General features: G+C 41.1%; 1 protein-coding gene across 3 annotated transcripts; it reads left to right on the top strand.

Moving 5' to 3' along the window:
• prrx1b (paired related homeobox 1b) lies at positions 1–20653 on the top strand. 3 transcript variants are annotated; one of them, XM_073476902.1, is made up of 5 exons: positions 1–544; positions 8592–8767; positions 13884–14065; positions 16831–16896; positions 19757–20653. In XM_073476902.1, exons 1-5 carry the CDS (start codon positions 298–300, stop codon positions 19887–19889), a joined length of 804 nt encoding a protein of 267 aa, XP_073333003.1. In that variant the 5' UTR covers positions 1–297; the 3' UTR covers positions 19890–20653. The 3 variants fall into 3 exon arrangements, with proteins under 3 accessions (XP_073333003.1, XP_073333005.1, XP_073333004.1); XM_073476904.1 differs by having other exon boundaries at positions 16831–16890; positions 19755–19900; XM_073476903.1 differs by lacking the exon at positions 16831–16896.
• Positions 20654–22107: the final 1454 nt, after the last annotated feature.

The following is a 22107-nucleotide window of genomic DNA, read 5'->3' as shown; positions in this document are numbered from 1 at the left end:
GGCTGCGGGACGAGCTGAGATCACTCCCGTCTGTCCGGATGGATTGTCTGTAGGAGTTTAACTTTGCTGAAGTGTTTTTGAATCCTTCCGCGGCTTCATCTGGATGTGAACAGACCCGCTCTCTGCTCGGAAGAACCGGGTCTGTCTCCGGCTGGTTTCTGGAGCCTGTGCGCTCTGCTGCACGCACGGATCTTGTTGGCTCTCTTCTTCTTCTTCTTCTTCTTCTTCTTCTTTTTCTTTTTCTTCTTCTTCTTCTCATCGCCGCTCCGCTTTTTTCCGCTGTTCCCCACTTGCGTCATGACTTCTAGCTATGCACATGTAATGGACAGGCAAGCCTCGATATCAAACCGCCTGGAGAGTCCGATCACGTCTAACCTGGACAACCTGCAAGCCAAGAAGAACTTCTCGGTCAGCCACCTGTTGGATCTGGAAGAGGCCGGGGAAATGGTCGGCAGCCAGGCGGACGAGAGCGTCGGGGAGGCGGGGAGGAGTATGCTGGAGTCCCCGGGGCTGACCAGCGGGAGCGACACGACCCAGCAGGAGAGTAAGTGAAAAAGGAGCCTGAAGAGAAAACTACTTTTTAGATCTCGTCACCAAAATGTTAAAATTCCACTTTGGTGCGTTTTTTTTTTTTTTTTTTTTTTTTTAGTGCAGATGTGAAAACAAAGCGTTCAAAAACAGGTTTGATCTGCGGGAAACACCGCAGATTTCACGCAAATGTAGTCCTAATGAGCAGCTGAGAACTAAAAGTCATTTGTTTTCATTATGTTCTGGCGTGTGTCCGCCTGCAGAGCGCATGAATGGAGCTCCGCAGCGCGCATGGAAGGAATCCTTTAGTGAGTTTTGGCAATGCATCATCCCTGACGGCCTCCCCCTCAAAACGGCCATTAATTCACCATTAACACTTTGATGTCAGTGAGGTATGGTGATGTTGGTGGACATGGTCAGTGAAGTAACCTTGCGAGTCAAACTCAGGGGTAATAAATCTCCCCTCTCCTGACTGCTGACCCAAACGAGGCCGCTGTTTTTCATTTTTGTTTTTTTGATCATGCAGGTTTTCATCTTTTTATTCAAGAGGAAAAAAAACAAGTAAAAGTTTTATAATTTCATCTGAAAATACTCTGAGTGAGTCACGTGATGCTTTGACGCGTGTGTGATAGTTTGGTGCTCAGCATGTGATTTATTTTATAACTTAATAATCATAAAATAATTTTTTTTCCCGCCGGCACTCGTTCCTATCCGGGTGTGCGTAAAAGTGTAAGCTGACTTTGGTGAGGTAAGAAGCGGGCGCTGCTCGCTGAGCTGCCCGCTGACGAGGCCAAAATGAAAACCACGACCATTATTTCCAACTTTATTGCGTAAAAAATGTGCCGCTGCGCGCAGTGAGGTTGAGTAAAACTCGGATAAACTCAGTGAAAGCGCAGAAACCCGCAGCTCGCCCTCTTCGGCGCACCGTTGAGAGAGTAAATAAACGCTCCCTCCTTCCTCCTCCTTCCTCCTCCTCCTCCTCCTCTCCTGCTCAGAGGCCCATCTGCAGAGGCTGACAGAAACGTTATAGGCTTTAATGAGTGTTATTGTTATTTTTTTTAAAAGGCTAAAAATCGGGTGAGAAATATGCGGGAGGAAGTGGCCGGGTCACGTCGTTAATTCACGCTTATTTTCGGCCTGTCAAACACTCTCAGAATACCGGAGCTTAATCATTTGTCATAATTAGCGCGCGTGTCTTCGCGGCAACAATTAAGGAATCAAATAACAGCAGCTCATCGGATCTTATTGTGTTGAGAGGCGAGTTAAAAAAAGAGACAGCAGAAGGAAAGAATCAGTCTGGTTTTGGTTTGATGAGCTGAAACATTTATGGTGTTTTTTTTTTATATATAATTCGAATAACAAAGATTTCAGCAGATTAACACAAGATTCAGATAGAAATATTAACAAATTACGCTTCATTTTTCCGATTTTCTCACAGAAACGTGAATGCAACAGTTTGTCTGACTCAGCCGATAACTTTAATCTGTTTCACAAATTATCTGTATTTTCACCCAAACACCTTATGGGAGTTCTACGTCACGTAAATCAACATTTCACGTTAAAATAGCAACAATCTAAACGTAGTTCTGTTTGTTATTTTAGGACTCAGTGAAATCACTTCTCCTGAATGAGTTGTGGCAGGAGGACTAATTGACTTTCACTGATAGCTGCTAATGAGATCAGTCTGATCACACGTGCTGGCCGCAGCAGCTGCAGCAAGGATGATGATGAAGATGGTGATGATGATGGCGGTGGTGGTGATGGGAATGGCTTTGATTTTGCTGCGTTAAATGTCACCCTGCAGGCGTAATTAAAAGCTTTCCGAGGCCAAAACCGCCGCTCGGGAACTTGCACGACTATTAGAGGGAAACTCAGTCCGGAGGTTTTCTGCTCCACTCCGGGAGAAAAATACATTTAGATTTTATACGTTTTTATTTTTGTCCACTTGAGATCAAACTCATTTCACGATAACAAAATAATTTTACATTTACTAAAAGCGGTGTCACTGTTTTAAATTAAATAATAATAATAATTCAATTCAATTAAAATGCTGCATTCGCACAGGAGAGACTCGGGAAAATATGTTCAGTATTTTTTATTTGTCATTTGATCTGATTAATCCACTTTTACGCACACACCATGCGCGTAAAATCCTCCTAAAAGACTCGTTTAAGTACCAAATAAAATCTCGGTCATAATCATATTTAATTACTTCTCCTCTGACAGACAGACTTCATGTTGTTGTTGTCGCATTTTCTCCGCTCGTAGCGTCATCAAACGGTGCGGGCAGCACTAATGAAGCGCGTCATGATTCTCTCCAGCGGCTGTTTTTTCGGAGGGGGGAAACTATGCGCGGTCGCTGGTCAGCCATGTGCGGCTGCCGTCAGCGTTTACAGCCGCAGTTTACTGTCAAGAATCCGTCACTTCACTCCAGTTTTTCTTTTTTCCCCCCAAAAAAACTGTGCAGCCTGCAGCCTCAGAGCTGCTGCACTGATTTACAGCAGAGTCAAGAGAGGAAACAAGATGGAGGAGAGGCAGGTGAGAGAGTTTTGGTCTCAGCTGGTTCAAATATTTACGCATAAATATTCAGATGTGAGTGAGTGTAGGCCCATAAAAGCACATAATCTGCGCGTAAAGTAGATCCTGCTCTGTTTAACACCTGCAACAGGGAAATATTGTGCAAAAGAAAAGTCTGATTTAAATCAAAAGTAACATGTTCGGAATAATATGTTTATAATATCTCAATATATCTTTCATTAATCTGACAGTTGGAGTTGGTATTTACTTTGCAGATTTAGATTTTACACTCAAAGCTAAAATAAATGTATAAAATATTTAGTGTTTTAATGGTTTTAATGTGTTGATGTTCAGCCCCGGGGGGTCAGGACCCCCACAGAGGGTCAACAAGATAAACCTGAGAGGTCACACAGTGATTAACTGGATTAGGAAGAAGAAAGAAAAAAAATCAGCTTCACCAAACTCTGTTTATTTTCCCCCTCAATCTTTAAGTCTGAATATATTTATTGATTTTCACTTTTAAGTAAAGACACAAAAAGATGAAACTTCTCTGATCCTTCAAGTGGAAATTCACAACAGCTCGAGTCATAAACAGAAAAAACAATTATTGAACGATGGCTAAAAATTTGAACAAGACAAAAATATAATAAAATAAGAATAAAGTAAAAGGAGCAAAAACAAATCAGCTCAGCACAAAAACAGTAAGACATCTGACTCTGACCAGCGAGGAGCAAAGACTGAAAAAATGTCAAAACTGCAGCGACACAGAACAGCAGCAACTTATTTTATTATTTCAACTTATCAAACATTACAAACTACATTTATATAAAAATCAAAACGTATGAAGATATAAAACAAAACCAATCATGTGCATTTACTGTTAAATTAAGTGGTTTTAGATCCTTTAGGTAACTTAAGACTCTGTGAGGACGGATCATCTCTCCTCAGTCAAACTGCTCGCAGCATCGATAATTTATCAGGCGACAGAAACGCAGACGAGCGTCTTAACTTTAGATGCTGAAGTAGATTTTTCAATATGAAATAAAATTCTGTGTGACTTCACTGAGATTTTAAAAATTGATTAAGACATTAAGATTTACGTCGGCTATAAAAGGTGAATAAACACAAAGAGGTCCTGAGATAAATGTGACCGGACACGAGATGATTCAATTCATATAAGAATGAGAACTTATTTTGTTTTTTGTTTCTGAGTTTTCTCAAAATTATACTTTTATTTTCTGGTGCAAAATACAGAAAATATTTAAGGCCTGAAAAAATCCTGCGAGATGAAACTTTTGCTCACAGACTGCTCGGTGTGTATCAGGAGTCGTGAGAAGATGTTTTATTGTAATCAGCTGATCTCTTCAGTCATTTTAAAGCAGAGTTTACATTTAGTTTACATTAAGTTTACCCTCCGCTGCCTCCTGATTGGCCGAGCCTGCAGAGGGGGGGTGGGGGGGAGTTTTAATTAGACAACATGGTGACAACAAAACAAACTCGGGCTCGGTGTCGACACACTGCAGCATCTGCTCCAGGACAGAGTGTGACGCTCAGCGACAACGTGTGTGTGTGTGTGTGTGTGAGGAAGGAGTAGCAGCAGTAAACCTTCACAGTGACGCACAAATTCTGCATTTAGATGTTAGTCGTTACTTCAGTTCTCTAAAAATATGTATTTTCACCGTGCGTGTTAACTTTGAAATGTACTTTAAAAGTCAAAATACAATTTAAATAAAGTTTTTTTTTCTAAAGGTCTAAAATCTCCCATTTTGGAAACAAAGCTGGAGGGAAAAGATTTTTGGGGGATTTTTTTTGTATCAGCCATTCTTTCAGCTTTTCGATCAAACACCTTCTTCTACAGGCTGAGACGATGTTAAACCTTTTAGATTTACTGAACTCCATCTGCAGAAGAGGAGACCATGAGATGCAGCTGAAAGCTCAGAAGAAGATCCAGAAAAGTCGGCGTGTCGTTGAGGCTTTTTTTTTTTATATTCCTGATCAGAATCAAAGTTTCCTTTTTTGTTATTTTAGTGTATTTTACAGAAGTAAAAGTAGAGAAAAGTGAAACACAACAAGTAAAAAACTCAAACTGCTTTGAATATTTCCTGAAATAAAACAGCAGAAGAAGAATCGTCCGGTTCTCTGAAGTATTACATTTGTACGACCTTCTTGCATCGCCTTAAACAAACGCTGCATTAATGTTTTTAATCAACATATAGTGAAAAACATTCGCAGTACGCTTATCTGCAAATTATTTACGTTTCCTCAGAATATACCATTAAACCAATCAGATTTATGAACAAGAAAACAAAAACAAATTAAATCAACGTGAACAACAAATACCAACCTGCAGATAAACTCAGGTGTGTCGTTACGATCTGTAATCACTTCAGTTTATTGTCGTTGCTCCGGTCCGGTGTGACAGAAAGTCAACGGCCTCTCTGGTGCGACAGAAGAACAAAAACAGCGACACAGTGAGAGACATCAAGACAGTTTCAGTTTCAGTAAACTAAGAATACAGATAGAACAGTAAAAATGGATACATATATTTATGTGTGTGTGTCAAAGCACATAGTCATCAGAGAAAGTGTTGCACAGTACCGTCAATAATCCTCTTTACTGCACAGCTCGAGTCCATAAATCATCTACAAAGAATCATAAAAAGCATCAAAACATCAGTTTTAACCGGTGTCAAACTCGGAAAAATATAAAAATAAATAAATAATTTTAAATTGTTAGCAGGACAAAATGTTCAGCAAACGAATGACAGCATTTTTGTGTGTGTGTGTGTGTGTGTGTGTGTGTGTGTGTGTCGTTGAGCTGCGGTCGGGCTGATCTGCAGAGATTCTGGACAATCTGATATTTTGAAGATACGACATTTAACCCGACAACAGGCAGTTTTATTTTAGTGTAAAGTCTAAATCTGCAAAGTAACTTATTACTCCAGCTGCAGGATAAAAGTAGTGGAGTAAAAAGTACAAGATTTCCCTCCGACATGTAGAAAAGTCTCTCAACACTGAAACACTCAAAGAAGCAGAAGCTCTTCCTACCTCTGTGTGTGTGTGTGTGTGTGTGTGTGTGTGTGTGTGTGTGTGTGTGTGTGTGTGTGTGTGTAATTATGCAGGAACACGGATGATCGCAGCTGTTTCTTCGATGTGAAAGTGTTATTTTGTGGTCTTGTCGCGGCACCGGCTCTGATTGAGCCTGAACGTGGAGCAGAAGGTGTCTGTGCTCAACATGTGATCATGTGATTATCTTCACCATGAACGTTGTTGTTTTTCTCTCCAGCCTGTTTGTTTGTCTCTACATCTGTCTGTCTGTAAGTTAATTAGGCTCCGGGCTGGTGAAACAAGTGATTTACTCTTGGTTCGGATCCAAGGATTTTCTTTAAAGGATCAGTTCACCCAAATTACACACAAAAACATGATGTTCTGACTCGTGTTTGCTTGATGCTTTTGGTTTTTTATGTGTCTGTGTTGGGAGATAAATGGAGTTCAGTTTGTGGCGCTCACATCGTTTAGAAATGGTATTTGAAAAATTTCAAGTGAAGCATCTTTTACAGAGAAAACGTTCTTGTTCGTCGCAGAGTTACTGAGAAACAGTGTCTAGAGAAAATGTCACGGGCGAATTATTGTAATGTCATTTTTTTACCCCAACCTGTGACACACACACACACACACACACACACACACACACACACACACACACACACATACACACAGTCTGTCACTTGTGCACCACAATTAGCGCTTTGTATATTCTTTTCATTGGCTCGTTTGACTTTTTGATACAGGACATGACTGCGAGGCAGACAGGAAGTGTTTGGAGAGAGAGAGAGAGGGATGAAATGAAGCAAAGGTCCTGGCCCGGCCTGGTTGGACACTCTGACGTTGAGGTTTACTTGGTGGTGTTTGAGCCACAGTGACGCTCGTCTCTCGGTGTATTTCGCTGCAGATTCACGTCCAGCAGCAGGTTAAACATTTAGCCTGATGTAGACGGTGGTGCAGTCCTGGTAGACGTCCGCTCTCTTTAGTTATGAAGGAGTTAATCATCAGATTATCACTGATGGAAATCAGGATTCAGGTCCTTCATGCATGTGCTGCTAAACAAAAGCTCCGTGTTCAAAATGTTTCCTGTGTCGCCTAAAAGTGCTCGTCAGCAGCTGCAGGTCAGGTTGTAGAGCCGGCTGCCTGTTGAGTCCTCCATCAAGACCTGAACCTCAGATTGCTCCTGTGTGTGTGCATGTGTGGCAATAAAACTTCAAATTCATGTTATATAATGATTATTTTGAAGATGTTTGGCCTCATAGTTTAAATAACAATAATACCAATAATCTTTAACTTTTATTTTTCTATAAGAGTTGAACACACTCGTGCTAACAGCGGCTACGTTGTCACTTTGCATCTCAACAGACGTCGTGCTGTTTGCTGCAGACGGGTGTAAATATAATATAATACTGACGTTTTGAAGGCTCTGTTTTATAATAACCAGAGTAACGAGGAGAGGTGAGCAGTGTTGGAAGAAGTGTGGAGATTTTTCACTTCAGTTACTCAAGCAAGTATACGAGTGTGTATCGATAACAACATGAAGGATCAAACGTAAACTCTAATTTTGCAAAACAACCTCATTAAGAGTTATTTTTATCATATAAATATTATCACATTTTATGTTATGGTGGAAATAATTCCTCTGTAGTTTAATCCTTAAAAATGCATATTTTATAATCTGATTATTTTATTAACTCTCGATCTGAAAAGTAGCTGTGAAATATAAAACATACAATATTTCCTCGTGAAATGTGGCGGAGAAAAAGTATAAAGTAGCAGAAAATGCAAATACTCAAGTAAGATACAAGTACCTTCAAATTGTACTTAAGTACAGTCCTTAAGTATCAATAGTATATTTTTTTTGGCTATAAATGTATAAATGTACTTAAGTATCAAAAGTACAAGTAAAAGTAAATAATATGTGTATTTACATGATGATGACATTACAATTCACTGTACACTACGGGTCGACTGATTCAATATTCAGCATTTTTCTGATTATTGGAATCAGTTTTTTTTGTCTAAATATCAATAAAAATAAATTAATTTAAAAATGTTGTACTTGTTATTCTATATGTTTTGGCTCTGATGCCTGCGTGTAATCTGCAGAGTAACTAAAGTTATCAAATAATTGTAGTAGAGTAAAAAGTACAATATTTACCTCCAAAATGTAGCCAAGTGGAAGTATAAAATGGAAATACTCAAGTAAAGTATAAGTACCTCAGATTTGTACATGATGATGTGATTCTGACCCCTGAATGTTAAATTCTTTGAAGCTCTGTGATTTTATATATCTCTGACTGGAGTCTGAGGAGCTGCATCTTCTCTGCAGCAGCAGCAGTCGTGTGAGTGCAGGAGCTTTATATTATTATTAAGCTCTGATGTTCTCCGACACGCAGCTTTAACCTCCTTTTTATGTTTTACCTCCTCTGCAGCTACAAACTAAAATGTTCTGTGTTGCCATAAAGTTTATGTTACATCACCTCCTTCTTCTCCCCGCAGACGAACAGATGAACACGGAGGAGAAGAAGAAGAGGAAGCAGCGCAGGAACAGGACCACCTTCAACAGCAGCCAGCTGCAGGCTCTGGAGAGAGTGTTTGAGAGGACACACTACCCCGACGCCTTCGTCAGAGAGGACCTGGCCCGCCGGGTCAACCTCACCGAGGCCAGAGTCCAGGTACGAACGGGGGACGTCACTCATTCGGAGGCTTTTATTCTGACATATCCTCCTCCCTTACAAAATAAAACCCTGATTCTGTTGAAGTTTGAAGGTTGTCCTCAGGCGGGTTAATCAAAGCAGGAGAAGCTATAAAAGTCCTCAGATTGCAACATATAAGAGCAGGTCTGTGGGGATTAAACTGTAAACCTCTGTTACTGTAGGGACACACAAATAAACAGATTGTTATAAACACACAAACCGACAGAAAACGTTTCGGTGGCTCTGTGGGACCTGCTGAGGAACCAAAATTATAAATATGAAAAGATTTATGATGTGTTTTGTTTGCAGCAGAAACAACATGGTGCCCAGTGTCCTCACATCATCTGTTAGCTCTTACAGATCTGCTCAGTGGCTGGTAGTTATCAGGACCTATTAACGTGTTTGGATTTCACATTATGGGCTTTCAAAGGAACTGATAAGAACTTGTCAGCGACTTGAATCACACTAACACGGCCTCTTAAATTAAATAATGGCTGATAGTTTAGAGTCTGCGAGCAGTTTTTGGACCGTGTGTGATCAGAAAAGTGGATGTAATGATGTCTAATTTCCCTCCGAGGTTTACAGATCAGTGATAAACGACAAATGTGTTCAGCACATGAGGGCTGCAGCAGAACGGGAGCTAAAAACTGAGGCTGTAATTGGACAAATGAGTGATGTCACACTCCCAAATGTAGTCGATTAAAGGAGCTACAGTATGGATTTGATATTTTAAAGGAACAGTTCCTTTATTATTTACTCACAAACATTTCTGGAGCTTCACAGCAAAACAGCGTTGCGGCATTCACACGAACATCAAATGTCTCCATACAGCTCGTCGGCTGTAATTAAAGTCTGCAGAAGAGACGAGATCACAAACTGATCTGAGAAGATGTTATTTACACCCTCGATGTGCGGTCGAGTTCGTTCAGACGGGGTGCACGCTAACACTTTAGCTTTAGCAGCTACAGTGAAGATTTCAGCTTAAAAAAGTGTGTAAATAACATCTTTTCAAATCAATGTGGATTACTTGGATTGCTTGGATTACAGCAGACGCGGTGTATGCAGACATTATATGTTTTTTTTGGTTGTTTTTCCCGTTTTAAATCAAGTCTCCAGCTGCTTCAGTTGTTTAGCAGAATGCTGCGACGCTGTTTTACTGTGAAGCTCCAGAAATGTTTTGTGGACTACGAGACTTCACCTGACTTTCCATCAGCACGGAGGGAGGAGATGATGACTGAGTTTTACTTTTTGGGTGAACTGTTCCTTTAAATGCAACTGGAATTATTTGGTGATTTGTCGTCGTTGTGACTCCTGTGGTGGTTGAAGGTTGTAGGTTTGGTTTTAGAAGTGAGGGAGGGGACACAGTGAGCTCATGTGAGACTGAGATAAGAACGTTTTCACATTTTTAACCACAAAGAACAAATAAATACTGTTGAAGAATGTGATACGTTTTGGTCCAGACTTGCCTCTCAGACTTTGCCTCTGCTGCTTCATCTTAAATCAATGTTTTATTTAGCTTCAACATTAAAAGGACTCGCTGTCAGACCGTCTGCTGGCTCAGCGGCTTCTTCTTCCTCTTCCTCTCTCGCTGTCACCACAGCGGATCCTCTGTTTCCATCTCATTGGTGAACCGAGCCTCGACCACTCTGGTATGGAAATCCGATTTAATGATCCGCATATTTGATTTGGTTTTTACATTGGCTGCTCCTCCTGATGCATCCCTCCACATTTAATCCCGGCTGGCAATTGGGAATGCATTGGCTCGTGCATCCTGAGCGGCCGGGGACCAATTTGGGGTTCAGCGAGAATCGAACCAATGTATCTGTGATCAGTCGACAACCCGCTTCACCTCCTGAGCCAGCGTAACAAATACTCAATCTGAAACCTGTTAAATGCTCTTGTGACAAAACTCTCAACTAAAAGAATAAATTCTCCCAAAAAACATGAAAAAAGAAAGACACAGTATCACCCGCACAGTCTTTGACTGTCTTGGCTTGTTCTTAACGGGGCTTCACTTCTTGACTCTCACGTTAAACGGTCCAAATCACAACACTGCAGTCGCTGATTCTGTTGTCGTCACCCGACTGATTCATTCTCACTTTAAAGTGGATAATAGTTGACTTTTCAGACCCTGTCCCCTCTTTGTGTTTCCCCGTGGTGTCGTCGTGGTACGGGCTGTCGCAAACACGGCGTTAGCAACATGGCTACCCCTCGCAGCCTGACTGCTGTCCAAGCACAAAACAACCGTAACAATCCCAGTTTGATCTAGAAACTCTGATCTCAGGTCTGTGAAAAGACAAAGTAAAATAGCCAGCAGGTTTTGTAGAAAGAATGGCGGTTTTGTCCTGGTGGTGCGAGGAGACACATATAAACGTAGGAACAGACTTTGACACAACACCGGAGCGCTCTCCATCCAGTGATGTCCGTCCGCTCGCTCTTGTTTTACCTCGGTGTCTATCACTTCACCTTCTTTGCCTCTAAATTTAAAGTTACTGCAGTTGCTCCTCTGTCACCTGGAGACAGTGACCGAGGAAAACAATGCCTCACACTGTTTTGGTTGCGTAATGGCAGACGTGCTTCCTTTGTGCTGTAATTGGATGGTGGATAGTGTTATTTTACTGCAGTCACGCTGTGACATCAGTATTCACTTCAGACTGAGTTAAAGCAGAAAAATTGTCTTTTGCTGAATTAAAGAAAACACCAAACATCTCTGGATGTTACATGAGGTCAGACTGCTCGCCGCTCTGGTCTACACATGTTTGTTGAAGACTCGGCCCCACCCCTTCCTCCTGTCATCGCCTGATTAATCGGTCTAAGACAAAAAGACTAATTAATTAGCAGATTGTGAAAATATAATTTGCAATCAACACAAAAATGCCTCTCACATTCCAGCTCAGAATAAGGCATTAAAATCGACCCCCAAAATTCAAATCTGTTCATTATATTTTTTCCCTCAAAAAATGTGCAGCGTGTTTCCTGAGTTGTGTCGCCAGAACATCCTGTCAGGCCCAACTCAAGCTCCTCCAATCAGATAGGTCGGGTAAATGTTGAACGTGACTCGTGTATCTGCATTTATATAATCAGAATTTGGCTTCGAGCTGCAGCTGCGAAACTGCAGAAGAAGACAAGTGGGATTTAGATGAACGAGCTCGAACATGTCGCGTGTGTCTTCCATGAAAAATCACGCCCTGGTTCAACTGATAAAACTTTGAAATGTCCACGCAGTTATTCTCTCAGGCTTTATGTTTAATAATCATGAATAATACATGTATGACTCGATAGAGTATTCAGTGTATTTCCTGCAGATGAATATGTTCCTATAATTGCCCCGCTCCCTGAACGCAGCAGTGAGAGTATTTGTTCTGTGGGCAGAGCGAGTGGGAAAGAGGAAATGGTGATGTTGGAGGGAGCGAAGCAGCACATCTGTGATTAATGTGGAGCAGAGAGCGATGCAGAAAATCCTTTGATAAAAGAGACTTTGGGCTCATTCCTGAGGCTGTGCGTCAGCGGACAGCGAGCCCCTGCGAGCGCCCACGGCTTCTAATAATGGATTTTATTTCACAGCGAGGAACAACGTTAGCAACCCCCCCACCCCCCGGCCCGAGTCACATCATCATCTGTTTATCTGGAAGAGGAAGGTGTTGATGGTGACATGTGGATGAAGGACGTGTGTGTGTGTGTGTGTGTGTGTGTGTGTGTGTGTGTGTGTGTGTGTGTGTGTGTTGGAGAGCACACATGACAGCTTTAAAGCAGTGGACAGTTTTTAACTGAAGTTCAGACAATCAGCCTCCGTTTGTTTGATCTGTTTTTAAGGAGATTTTAGATTTTTTTTATTTGATTTTTATGGCCTCTGTTTCCTTTTATTTAACTTTACATAGTGCAGAGAAACGCAGCCAGCGAACAATCAGGAATCGAGACTCTTAGTAAAGGAAAAACAAAACAAGCTTTGAGAAATATCACCAAATTTGGTGTCAGCTGAGAATTTACGATCTCCGATGTTGATACAGAAAGCTCTTTTCACTCTGGGAACGTTATTCGATGCATTGATTGATTTTTTTGCACACAACAGCAGAGAGCAGAGTGTTTGTGAGTGTGTGTTATTGATGCTTATACACAAACGAGACTTTAGTTTAACATTCAGTACTTTAGGTTATTATATGTGTATTCTGCTGACCCGCGCTGTGTGGAAAAAAGGCTAAACTCTGCCGAGGAGGTTGTTCCTGTGTCTGTTTGTTGGTTGGTTTGTCAGCAGGATGACACAAAAACTACTGAGCAGATTTCCACCAATACTTGGATCCAGGATTTTTTTCTCAATTTCTTTGTGAGACATTGTGAGATATTATCAATAATTAATAATACATGGAGGAAAAGCGTCATCGTTAGGTGGCTGGTATCTGTGAGTGAGAACAGGAGGAGACTGTTGGGAACTGAGTGCCATAATGCCAAAATTGACTAATACAGATGAGAACTATTTGAGAATAACCCAAAGCCAGGTCCAAATTAGTGTTGTGGAAAAATGATGCAGTTCATAAGTCTTTTATTAAGTGTTTATCGCATATTGAAAACAGAAAGTCTTTGCACAGACTCTAATTTCTCCTAATCTGGGTCAGGATGTTTTTCAGGGTTAAAATCTGCTATATCCAGATTTTTTATTTGCATCTGCATCAAATTGAACTCACTCACAGATACCAGCCACCTCAATATGCCTGATGTTTTTCAAAAAATCTGGATCTGCACCAAAAGTTAACAGGATCTTTTCCGGGCGGAGACCCATCCTCCATCTAAGTTTGGTGGAAATCTGTTCAGTAGTTTTTTCTGTAATCCTGCTGACAAACCAACAAACAGACGGGCGGAAACATAAACTCCTTGGCAGTGATGAAGACTATGAGATGTGGTTGAAAGTGAGCTAGCTGGTGGACCTTTGAGTGTCAGTTTCCCCTGTTGCTGCACTGGCCCTGGATATGAACTCCTGATTGTTCTGCCCAGATGTTTTTGTATCTTTGGTGCTTTCAAGGCTTCTGTAAAAACGTTGTAAAGATTAAAAACTCAAAGACAAGTGACATCATTCATCATGTTGTTCTCTCTTTGATTCCAGGTTTGGTTTCAGAACAGGAGAGCGAAGTTTCGCAGAAACGAGCGCGCCATGCTGGCCAGCAAAAACGCCTCGCTCCTCAAATCGTACTCGGGAGACGTGACGGCGGTGGAGCAGCCGATTGTACCGCGCCCTGCACCGCGCCCAAACGACTACCTGTCCTGGGGCAGCGCCGCCCCCTACAGGTAAAGACTGCTCTGCTCTCTCACCCAGTAAGCTGACATTTACACTACAGCACCCTGTTCACACACTGCACGGCGTCTGTACTAACATCTCTGTTAACACGGAGCTGCAGGACGGAGGAGGAGGAGGAGGAGGAGGAGGTGCAGCTACTGAAGGAAAGAGAGTAAAACAATATGAAGACTCCAACGAGTAAAAATAAGGAAGTTCAGGAAAAAAGTCTAAAAGAGAAAGTCTTGAGTGGTCAGGAAGTTCAAACAAATTGTGATGAAGATGGTCTTTGGTTCAAAAAGAGAAAACATCCGAGACACTCGTCTGACAAAAGGGTTAGAAAGCTTTGTTCAGGTCGCTGTTTCAGACCCTAATTCTTAAAAACATTGACAAAACAGCTGAGCGAGCGAAGAAGCCCTTTGGCGCTGCGACTGCAGCTCTTCTTCAACATGCGTTGTCAATTTCAGTCAAGAATTCGGAGGATGTTTCATAACTGAACCGTCTTCAGAGATCAACAGTAAAAGTCAAGTTTTTAGTGTTGGGTGAAAGTTTGGGGGATTTTTATGCTTTTACTTCAGTTGATGATAGAGTGAAAAAAAGAAATGGGAAAGAATGAAGGACTGACAACTGGAGAAAAGAAGGAGGGAAGAATTTCACAAAAATGAAGAAATTAAAGAAAAAAGAGAGGCTGGAGAAAGTAAAAGAAATGAACAGCAGGAAAGAAATAAGTAAAGACCAACAAACACAAGGAAGGAAACAAGGAAACAAGGAAACAAGGAACTCAGGAAAGAAATAAAGAAAGAAGGAGGCAAAATAATAATACAAATTTGTGGTATTAAATGAGTTTATCTCATGTTGGATGTCAAACCAGTTAAAAGTATTGAAGTATTATATAAACCCATAATTCTAAATACTACAGTACTACTGCAGTACACTAAACTGTACTTCAGTCCTGACTCTTCTCCTCTGCTTTCTTTCTTTCTGCTGCAGAACATCAAATTACACAAAGTGTCTCCAGTTGAAAAAGCTCAAGCTGATACCACAATAACCACATGTTAACACCACCGTGACACACACACTCACACACACACACACACACACACACTCACACACACACACACACACACACACACTGACCCCGGCGCTGCCTTCTGTTATTGTTTCATTTCCTCGTCCTGCTCTACCTGCACATACTCCTCATACTTCCTGACCGTCTTCATCTCCTCTGATCCACCTGGACTCAAACCCGACGAGCTGCGGCTCAGCACAAACATTTAATGTCCGTCTGTTTTATTCAGTCGAACTTTATTCTCATGAGTCCGTCTCTCGATATCGTCCCACTTCCTGTCCCAGCTCTAAGCCCGTTGGTTCCCACTGAAGATCTTTAATAACACCTCACAAATACACGATTTCATGTTCTGCTCAGGTCATTTCCTAAAACAGCTGCTCGCTGTAGTTTGTGTCAAACAAACAGGAAGAAATAGTGTGTTTGTTGGGGACTATTTTCAGTGGCGGATTAAAGGGAACAGTTCACCCAAAAATGAAAATTTAGTTTCATAGTCCACAAAACACTTCTGGAGCTTCACAGTAAAACAGAGTTGCAGCATTCTGCCAAACAACTGAAGCAGCTGGAGACTTGATTTAAAATGGAGAAACAACCAAAAAAACATCACATGTCTCCATACAGCTCGTCTGCTGTCATCCAAGTCTGCAGAAGCCCCGAGATCACAACCTGATCTGAAAACACGTTTATTACACTGTTAAGACTTCACTGCAGCTGCTAAGCTAAATGCGTTAGCATACACCCCGTCTGAAGTGGGTGCACGAGCTCGACCGCACATCGAGGGTGTGAATAACATCTTTTAAAATCAATTTGGGATCTCGGGGCTTCTGCTAATGGAGCCATTTGATGTTTTTTTGGTTGTTTTGTCCGTTTTAAAACAAGACTCCAGCTTCTTCAGGTGTTGAGGAGAATAATGCAAAGCTGTTTTGCTGTGAAGCTCCAGAAATGTTCTTTTAACTTTGCCTGACTTTCTGTCAGCGAGGGGGAGGAGATGAGACTGAACTTTGATTTTTGGGTTCCTGTAAGCCACATTTCATGCTCTCGTGAGTATTTGTGGTAATGAAGGAACGTGGGTGTGTCTCAGGAAGAGGATATATCACAATACGTGTCCTGAGATACATTCACTGTTGGTTTCTGTCTGTTTCTAATCATGAAACACTTTAAAGTTTAGGATTCCTCCTCCATCGCTGTGAGAAAGCTCTCAGATCGATCGTGGACACTCTCTGTCTCCTCCCTCTCTGTCTCCGCTCTCTGTCCTCCCTCCTGCACGTCTCTAACTCCAAACCCAATTGTGTTGAATCAAAACAGCCGTCTCCTCTCCGCCTCGCTCTCATCGCTCCCCCTCTGTCAGCGTGAGCAGAGCGGGGGCGGGGCCAGATCCCGTGACCCTCCTGACGAGGTGATAATGTGAAAACAAAGCGTATTAAATCCACTGTTGACCCCTGCGACCCCTCTGTGCTACACTACACCAGATAATGAACGCTACACAGAGAGACAGAGCTCTACTGGGCAACATTTTTTGTGACTCTGGTTACATTGGTCATGATTTACAGTAATCCTCCGTTATGAAAGTCGGTATAAAATGTCAGACCCTGCGGCCGCGGCTCGAGCTCACTGAGAGCTTCTTGGCCGGACGCAGAGCGGCGAGGGAAATCTGTTGTGAAACAGGAATAATGCTAATGTGGTGCTAACGTTTGACTGTATATTATCCTAAAGCTGGTACCCGATGCCGGAGGGGGGGCCAGTGCGAGTGCCACAGAAAATGCTGCCCTCAGAGAACAAGTACGCCTTCACTTTACTACAATGAGTTCTGTTCATGTTAAAGAAAAGTGAGATACACAACATTTACATGTCTTATTTGTTTGTTTTTTTCATTGTCAAAGTGTTTCCTGATTGTATTTCCTTAATTCTATTTAACCTTTTAAATGTTTTTGTATTCAATTTCCTGTTTAATTAAATACAATATGTTTTTTGTTGTCTTTAAAGAATCAAACCAGATTTTTTTTTGCACATTTTAGCCCGTTGTGTTCTGGCAGATGCTGCTTTCCCACAGATTGATGATTTCTGTTCAGATACTGCTGTTTGAAACATGCTGGAGATAGAGCGATCATCACGTCTGCTTTTATTTCTAAAGTCATGTTGTTGTTGTGTCGTAATGCAGCGCAGACGTTTGAAATCCATCTGCACAAATGGGACATTATGCAGCGCATGAAATACAAAACAGTTGGTCCAAAGTGTTTTCCAGTGAAACAACAAAAGAAGGAAAAGCAAAAAAAAAAAATCTAAATTTGATCTGAACTCTGATAAAAAGTCAACTGGATAAAAGCTGCAACTTAAAATGTGTTTTAAGTTAAATCTCCACAAAAAGATGAAACTTTTCCAGCGTCGGTCTCAATTCTTCTGACACGACAACGTTCACAAGGTTCACCACATTTATCCTCTTTCCATATTTACAATGATGTCCTGTCCATCTACCTGTAAATAATAATTTATTTCGATGTTTGTATTTAATCTCACACAAGTAAAAAATCATGACAACAACTTTTTTCCCCGGTCTGTTATTTTGACACCGTGCATCAACACTAAAGGTGATTCAGGATTAAAAAAAACTTTCAACTGAATAAGATGATAGAAACACTTTTATTCAGAATTTTGGATGTAATGCCCCAAAGGGTATTTTCTGTCTGTCAGACCTGTATTTAGATCAAATCTGAAGATTTTTTGAAAAAATGTAAAAGAAAATGTTTTTAAACTCTGGATTAAAAACTATTAACATCTTATTTAGTTGAAAAGTATTGTTGTTGTTTTTTACCTACCTGGTTTTCTAAGAATAAAAGGATTTAACAGTTCTTCCAGAGGAACTCGGGGCAGCTCGTCATCCCTCCGCCATTTTGTATTTCTGAAGCCATATCTCAAAATGACAAAGACGTACAAAGATAATAATGTTGCAGACATATCTTTGGAGATCCACCTGGTGATTGAGACGTGATTCAAATGGCTAGAAAAGGGTTGGACAACATTCATGGAAGAGATAAAAAAGAGTTGAAAATGACAGAAGAAAGTTTTTTTTAGATTTTTTTCATCTTTTAGTGCAGATTTGTTCCTGCAGAGTCCTCAGGAGTTTTAAGATGAGTGTTGAAAGCATTAATACAAACAAACTGAATGAAAGTTAGAAAAGAAAAAACCCTGAAAACATGTAGAGGTCCGATCTGTAGGAACGGACAAGAGGACATCACTTTTTTCAGCGTCACTTTGACAACAACAAAAGCAGACGAGTTGTCACCAAAACAAAAAGCTAATTTTTAGCCTTCCCTCAATCGACTACTGGCATGAAGAGAAAACAAAAGGCGACACAAATTTATGGCATTTTGGTTCAAATAAACAAACAAGGTAATAAATCATGAGCAGACTGACAAGACTGTTTTTTAAGAAAGCCAGAGAGAGAGAGAGAGAGAGAGAGAGAGAGGGAGAGAGAGAGAGATCCGTCCTCAGTCCTACAGAGGTGAAACACATTTTATCACAAAAACAATCCTACAAAAAAAATAGGAAAAATAGGCACAAAATAACAAGAATAAAAGAAATTCTGATCCTGAGAATAGGCCACAAAGAAACCGATGTATGATGATGAAAATGATCTCTGTGACTGTGAAGGTTCACGGATCAGTCGACAGCAGAAGACAAAAGAAAACCTCGAGCTGGAAACTCTCCTCTCAGGGTCTTCATCACACTCAGCCTGGTGATGAAGACCATGAGATGTGGCAGAAAGCTCCGGTATATTTCCAGTGAGAGCGGTGATTATCAGATAAATCCTGTCGGTGTTGACCCTCTGAACACCGGACTTTAACTCAGAACTTCCTGAAAGTGCCAAAAGAAAAAAGTGTGTGTCCGAACACTCACATAAAATCTACTTTAAGGTAAATAATGTCGCTTACACAGGCGGTTAAATGTCAAAACTACTCACCAGTCTAAAAATATATTATTATATTTTTTTCTCCACAACCATCTGGTGACCCCTGGAAGTTAACTTGTGACCCCCACGTTGAGAACCAGTGAATTAAGAGCAAAAAAGAAAACCTCTACTTGTCATCTGCCATTTGTTTTAAACTTCGGGTTTAATTTTCTCAGCCACTAATTCCAACGTAAAAAACATCAAGAGAGGCAGTTAAACAAATCCAGGATGAGAGAGCGAGCGGGACACTTTACAACTGCAGATGGTTTAAGGAACAAAAAACTACAATCTGGTGACGAGCCGGTCCTCATTAATCGCAGCCTGAGATAGGAAAGAAACAATCTGTGGAGGAATTTGATGGTTGGGAAAACAAGATAAAACAAACTGTTTGTTCGTTAAGAGCTGAGTTAAACCACTAACGATCTGGAGGTTATCTATCATTACTGTAGGCTTTTACTGCGAGAGGTTTTCAGCAAAGTGCTCTGAGAAATAATACTGTGACGTACGATGTGGTTAAAATGTGCAAAAACTCTGGTTCAGTTCCTTTTGGGGTTTTTTGGGGTTGTGAGCGTCTTAACGTCAGATTAACTTTAAATCTTTTGAGCTGATCAGTGACACCTCTTTCATATTTCCACAGCTGTGTCATGTCAGCCTCAGGTGATGTAACCATTCTCCCCTCCTCTTGTCTCTCAGCGCCATGGCCACCTACCCGCCCACCTGCTCCAACACCAACACGTCCCAGGGAATGAACATGGCCAACAGCATCGCCAACCTGCGGCTCAAAGCCAAGGAGTACAGCTTGAACCAGGTGCCCACGGTCAACTGAGAGGAAGAGAGAGGCTGGGGGAGGCGCGGGAGGGGAGGGGACCCTCTCTGCCGTCGGACCCCTGCAGACGGACACCGTCTCTGGGATGAGAACCACCTCGCACGCCCACGGATCATGAAGTCTCCTCTCGGGAGCAGCCTCGATCGCTTTTTACACCTATATGCAAAATGTTGGACAGCGAGTGATGCAGGATTTTCCCCAAGCCGCCTTTTTGTTGTTTTGTTATTCCTCCTGAGCATCACTGAACTCTTGTTTGTACAAAAAAAAGACATCTATGCTGGATGCTGTAGCCGAATATCTGCGTAGTTTTACATTTCTAATTGTGACTGAAGCGGAGGGCGAGTTTTTTTTTTCATTTTTGTTTTCAATCAGAGAACTTGTTTCTCGACGGAGACTCATGTACGGACTACGTGGACTTCTCTTCCTCCCTCCGGCTGTGGTGTTGGATAAAATTACACACCAATTTTGGGATTTTTTTCTTCTTTTTTTTTTAGAATCAACAACAAACCGACACGGACTTCTGACATTTATGCAATTTTTTTTTAAAGAAAAGTTAGTTTTGTTTCTCCACATTTCTTTCCATGTTATACCACTGACCAGCAAACATTTTCAACGCATTTTGATTCTCATGTAATAGTCCAATATAAAGGAGAGGCTAATGTATTTCTGAATCCAAAACCAGTAGATTCTCTTAATTTCCTATGATATACTTTATTTGTAACAGAATAAAAACTTGTATATTAATAAAAATGCATTTCAAGCAATGCAAAGTGTCCAATTCAACAGATCTTATAAAGGAGGGAAAACATTAATTTCCCCCTTCTTGGAAACACTTCTTGGAGTGAATCTTTATGGTTAGAAGGTTTTTAAATCATCATAACAAAAATATATGATTGCTACAGCGCAGTCACACTATAAGAAATAAGCATGTTTATAGTTGAGAGCATTTGGACCTCGTGCTCGCCCCATAAAAGGGAGATTTACAACTCGAGAACAGATTCTCTTTCACTGAAACCTCAAGCTGTTCCTGCTTTGTGTGTTTTCTTTTTTCCTGATTACCACAACCTGAAATTTCCATCTTAAAAACAGGATATTTATGAGCAGGGAAATCCTCTCTTTAATATGGAGGGCCCCCGGGCCTCGTTTTAACTCCGCGGCTGTCACACAAGGTGTTTCTTCTCCTTGGCCCCTCATAACCTCCACCGTCAACAAGCACATGTCGACACTCGTCCTCGTACGGGCGAACACGGGCCATAAAAGTGGGCTCGGATGAAGCTGCAGCTGATGTGGTTGCGTTTCGATTGTTGCACTTTGAGGGAAAAAGTGCTCAGTAGGTGAGCTCACATGAGCACTTAGCCTGTGGAAATGTTTCATGGAGAGGTTTATTGTTTACAGCTCACAAAGAACCAGAAAATGTGAAAAGCAGATTTGTTTGTTTTTTTGATGACTGAACTCCCCTTAAAAAGTTTAACATTTAATTTTGTTTTGACCGCAGCAAACATTATATTCATTATTAAATATTCTCTTCAACATATTCTAAATTTGTGTTGTCTTCTGCTTCATTCGGCATAAAAGTGAACAATTTCAGACCCATTATCAGTTATTCCTCCTGAGTTAGTACTCTGACTTCAGTGCAGCGTTAACCTGTTGGGAGTATTTCCATTTTTGGAGACTTGTTATTATAATTATAAACTTTTCTACTTGGAGATACTTAACAGATTGAGATTTTTACATTCAACATGTGAAAATCTCATTAAGTATCTGAACTGCTGTGTGAAAATCTGTCTGAAACAGCCTCGTTCAGCCTCGTTGTCGCTTGATGAAAGTGCGTTTCTGAGTTTCAGCATGAGTTTTCGAAAAGGAATGAGCTCTGAGAGTTTTTTCGACTGGCGTGTGATCCCTCTTCTGATCTGAAAGCAGGGAAATCCCCATGAAAGCATGACAATTTGGAGAGCCTTTCAACATTTCATTATCTCCACTGTGGGAGGTTTCACTGCGATGAATTAGTTTATTTTGAATGTGGGACTTTTACTTGGAAAGGAGCTTTTTCTTATTGCAGTTTGTCATTTTTTAACGGAGTAAAGGATTTAAGGACTTGTTTCAGTGTGTTTTGAGCTGAGCGAGTGCTCGTTGTTATAAAGAAGGCGGTTCATTAATGTGACTTCAGGGTTTCTGTATGCCGCATTATTATTTCTGTTTTCTTTTCAGCCGTTTTACT

Source organism: Pagrus major, chromosome 11, assembly GCF_040436345.1.
Source record: "Pagrus major chromosome 11, Pma_NU_1.0".
Lineage (NCBI taxonomy): Eukaryota > Metazoa > Chordata > Actinopteri > Spariformes > Sparidae > Pagrus > Pagrus major.
This window is presented reverse-complemented; position numbering and strand designations above follow the sequence as displayed.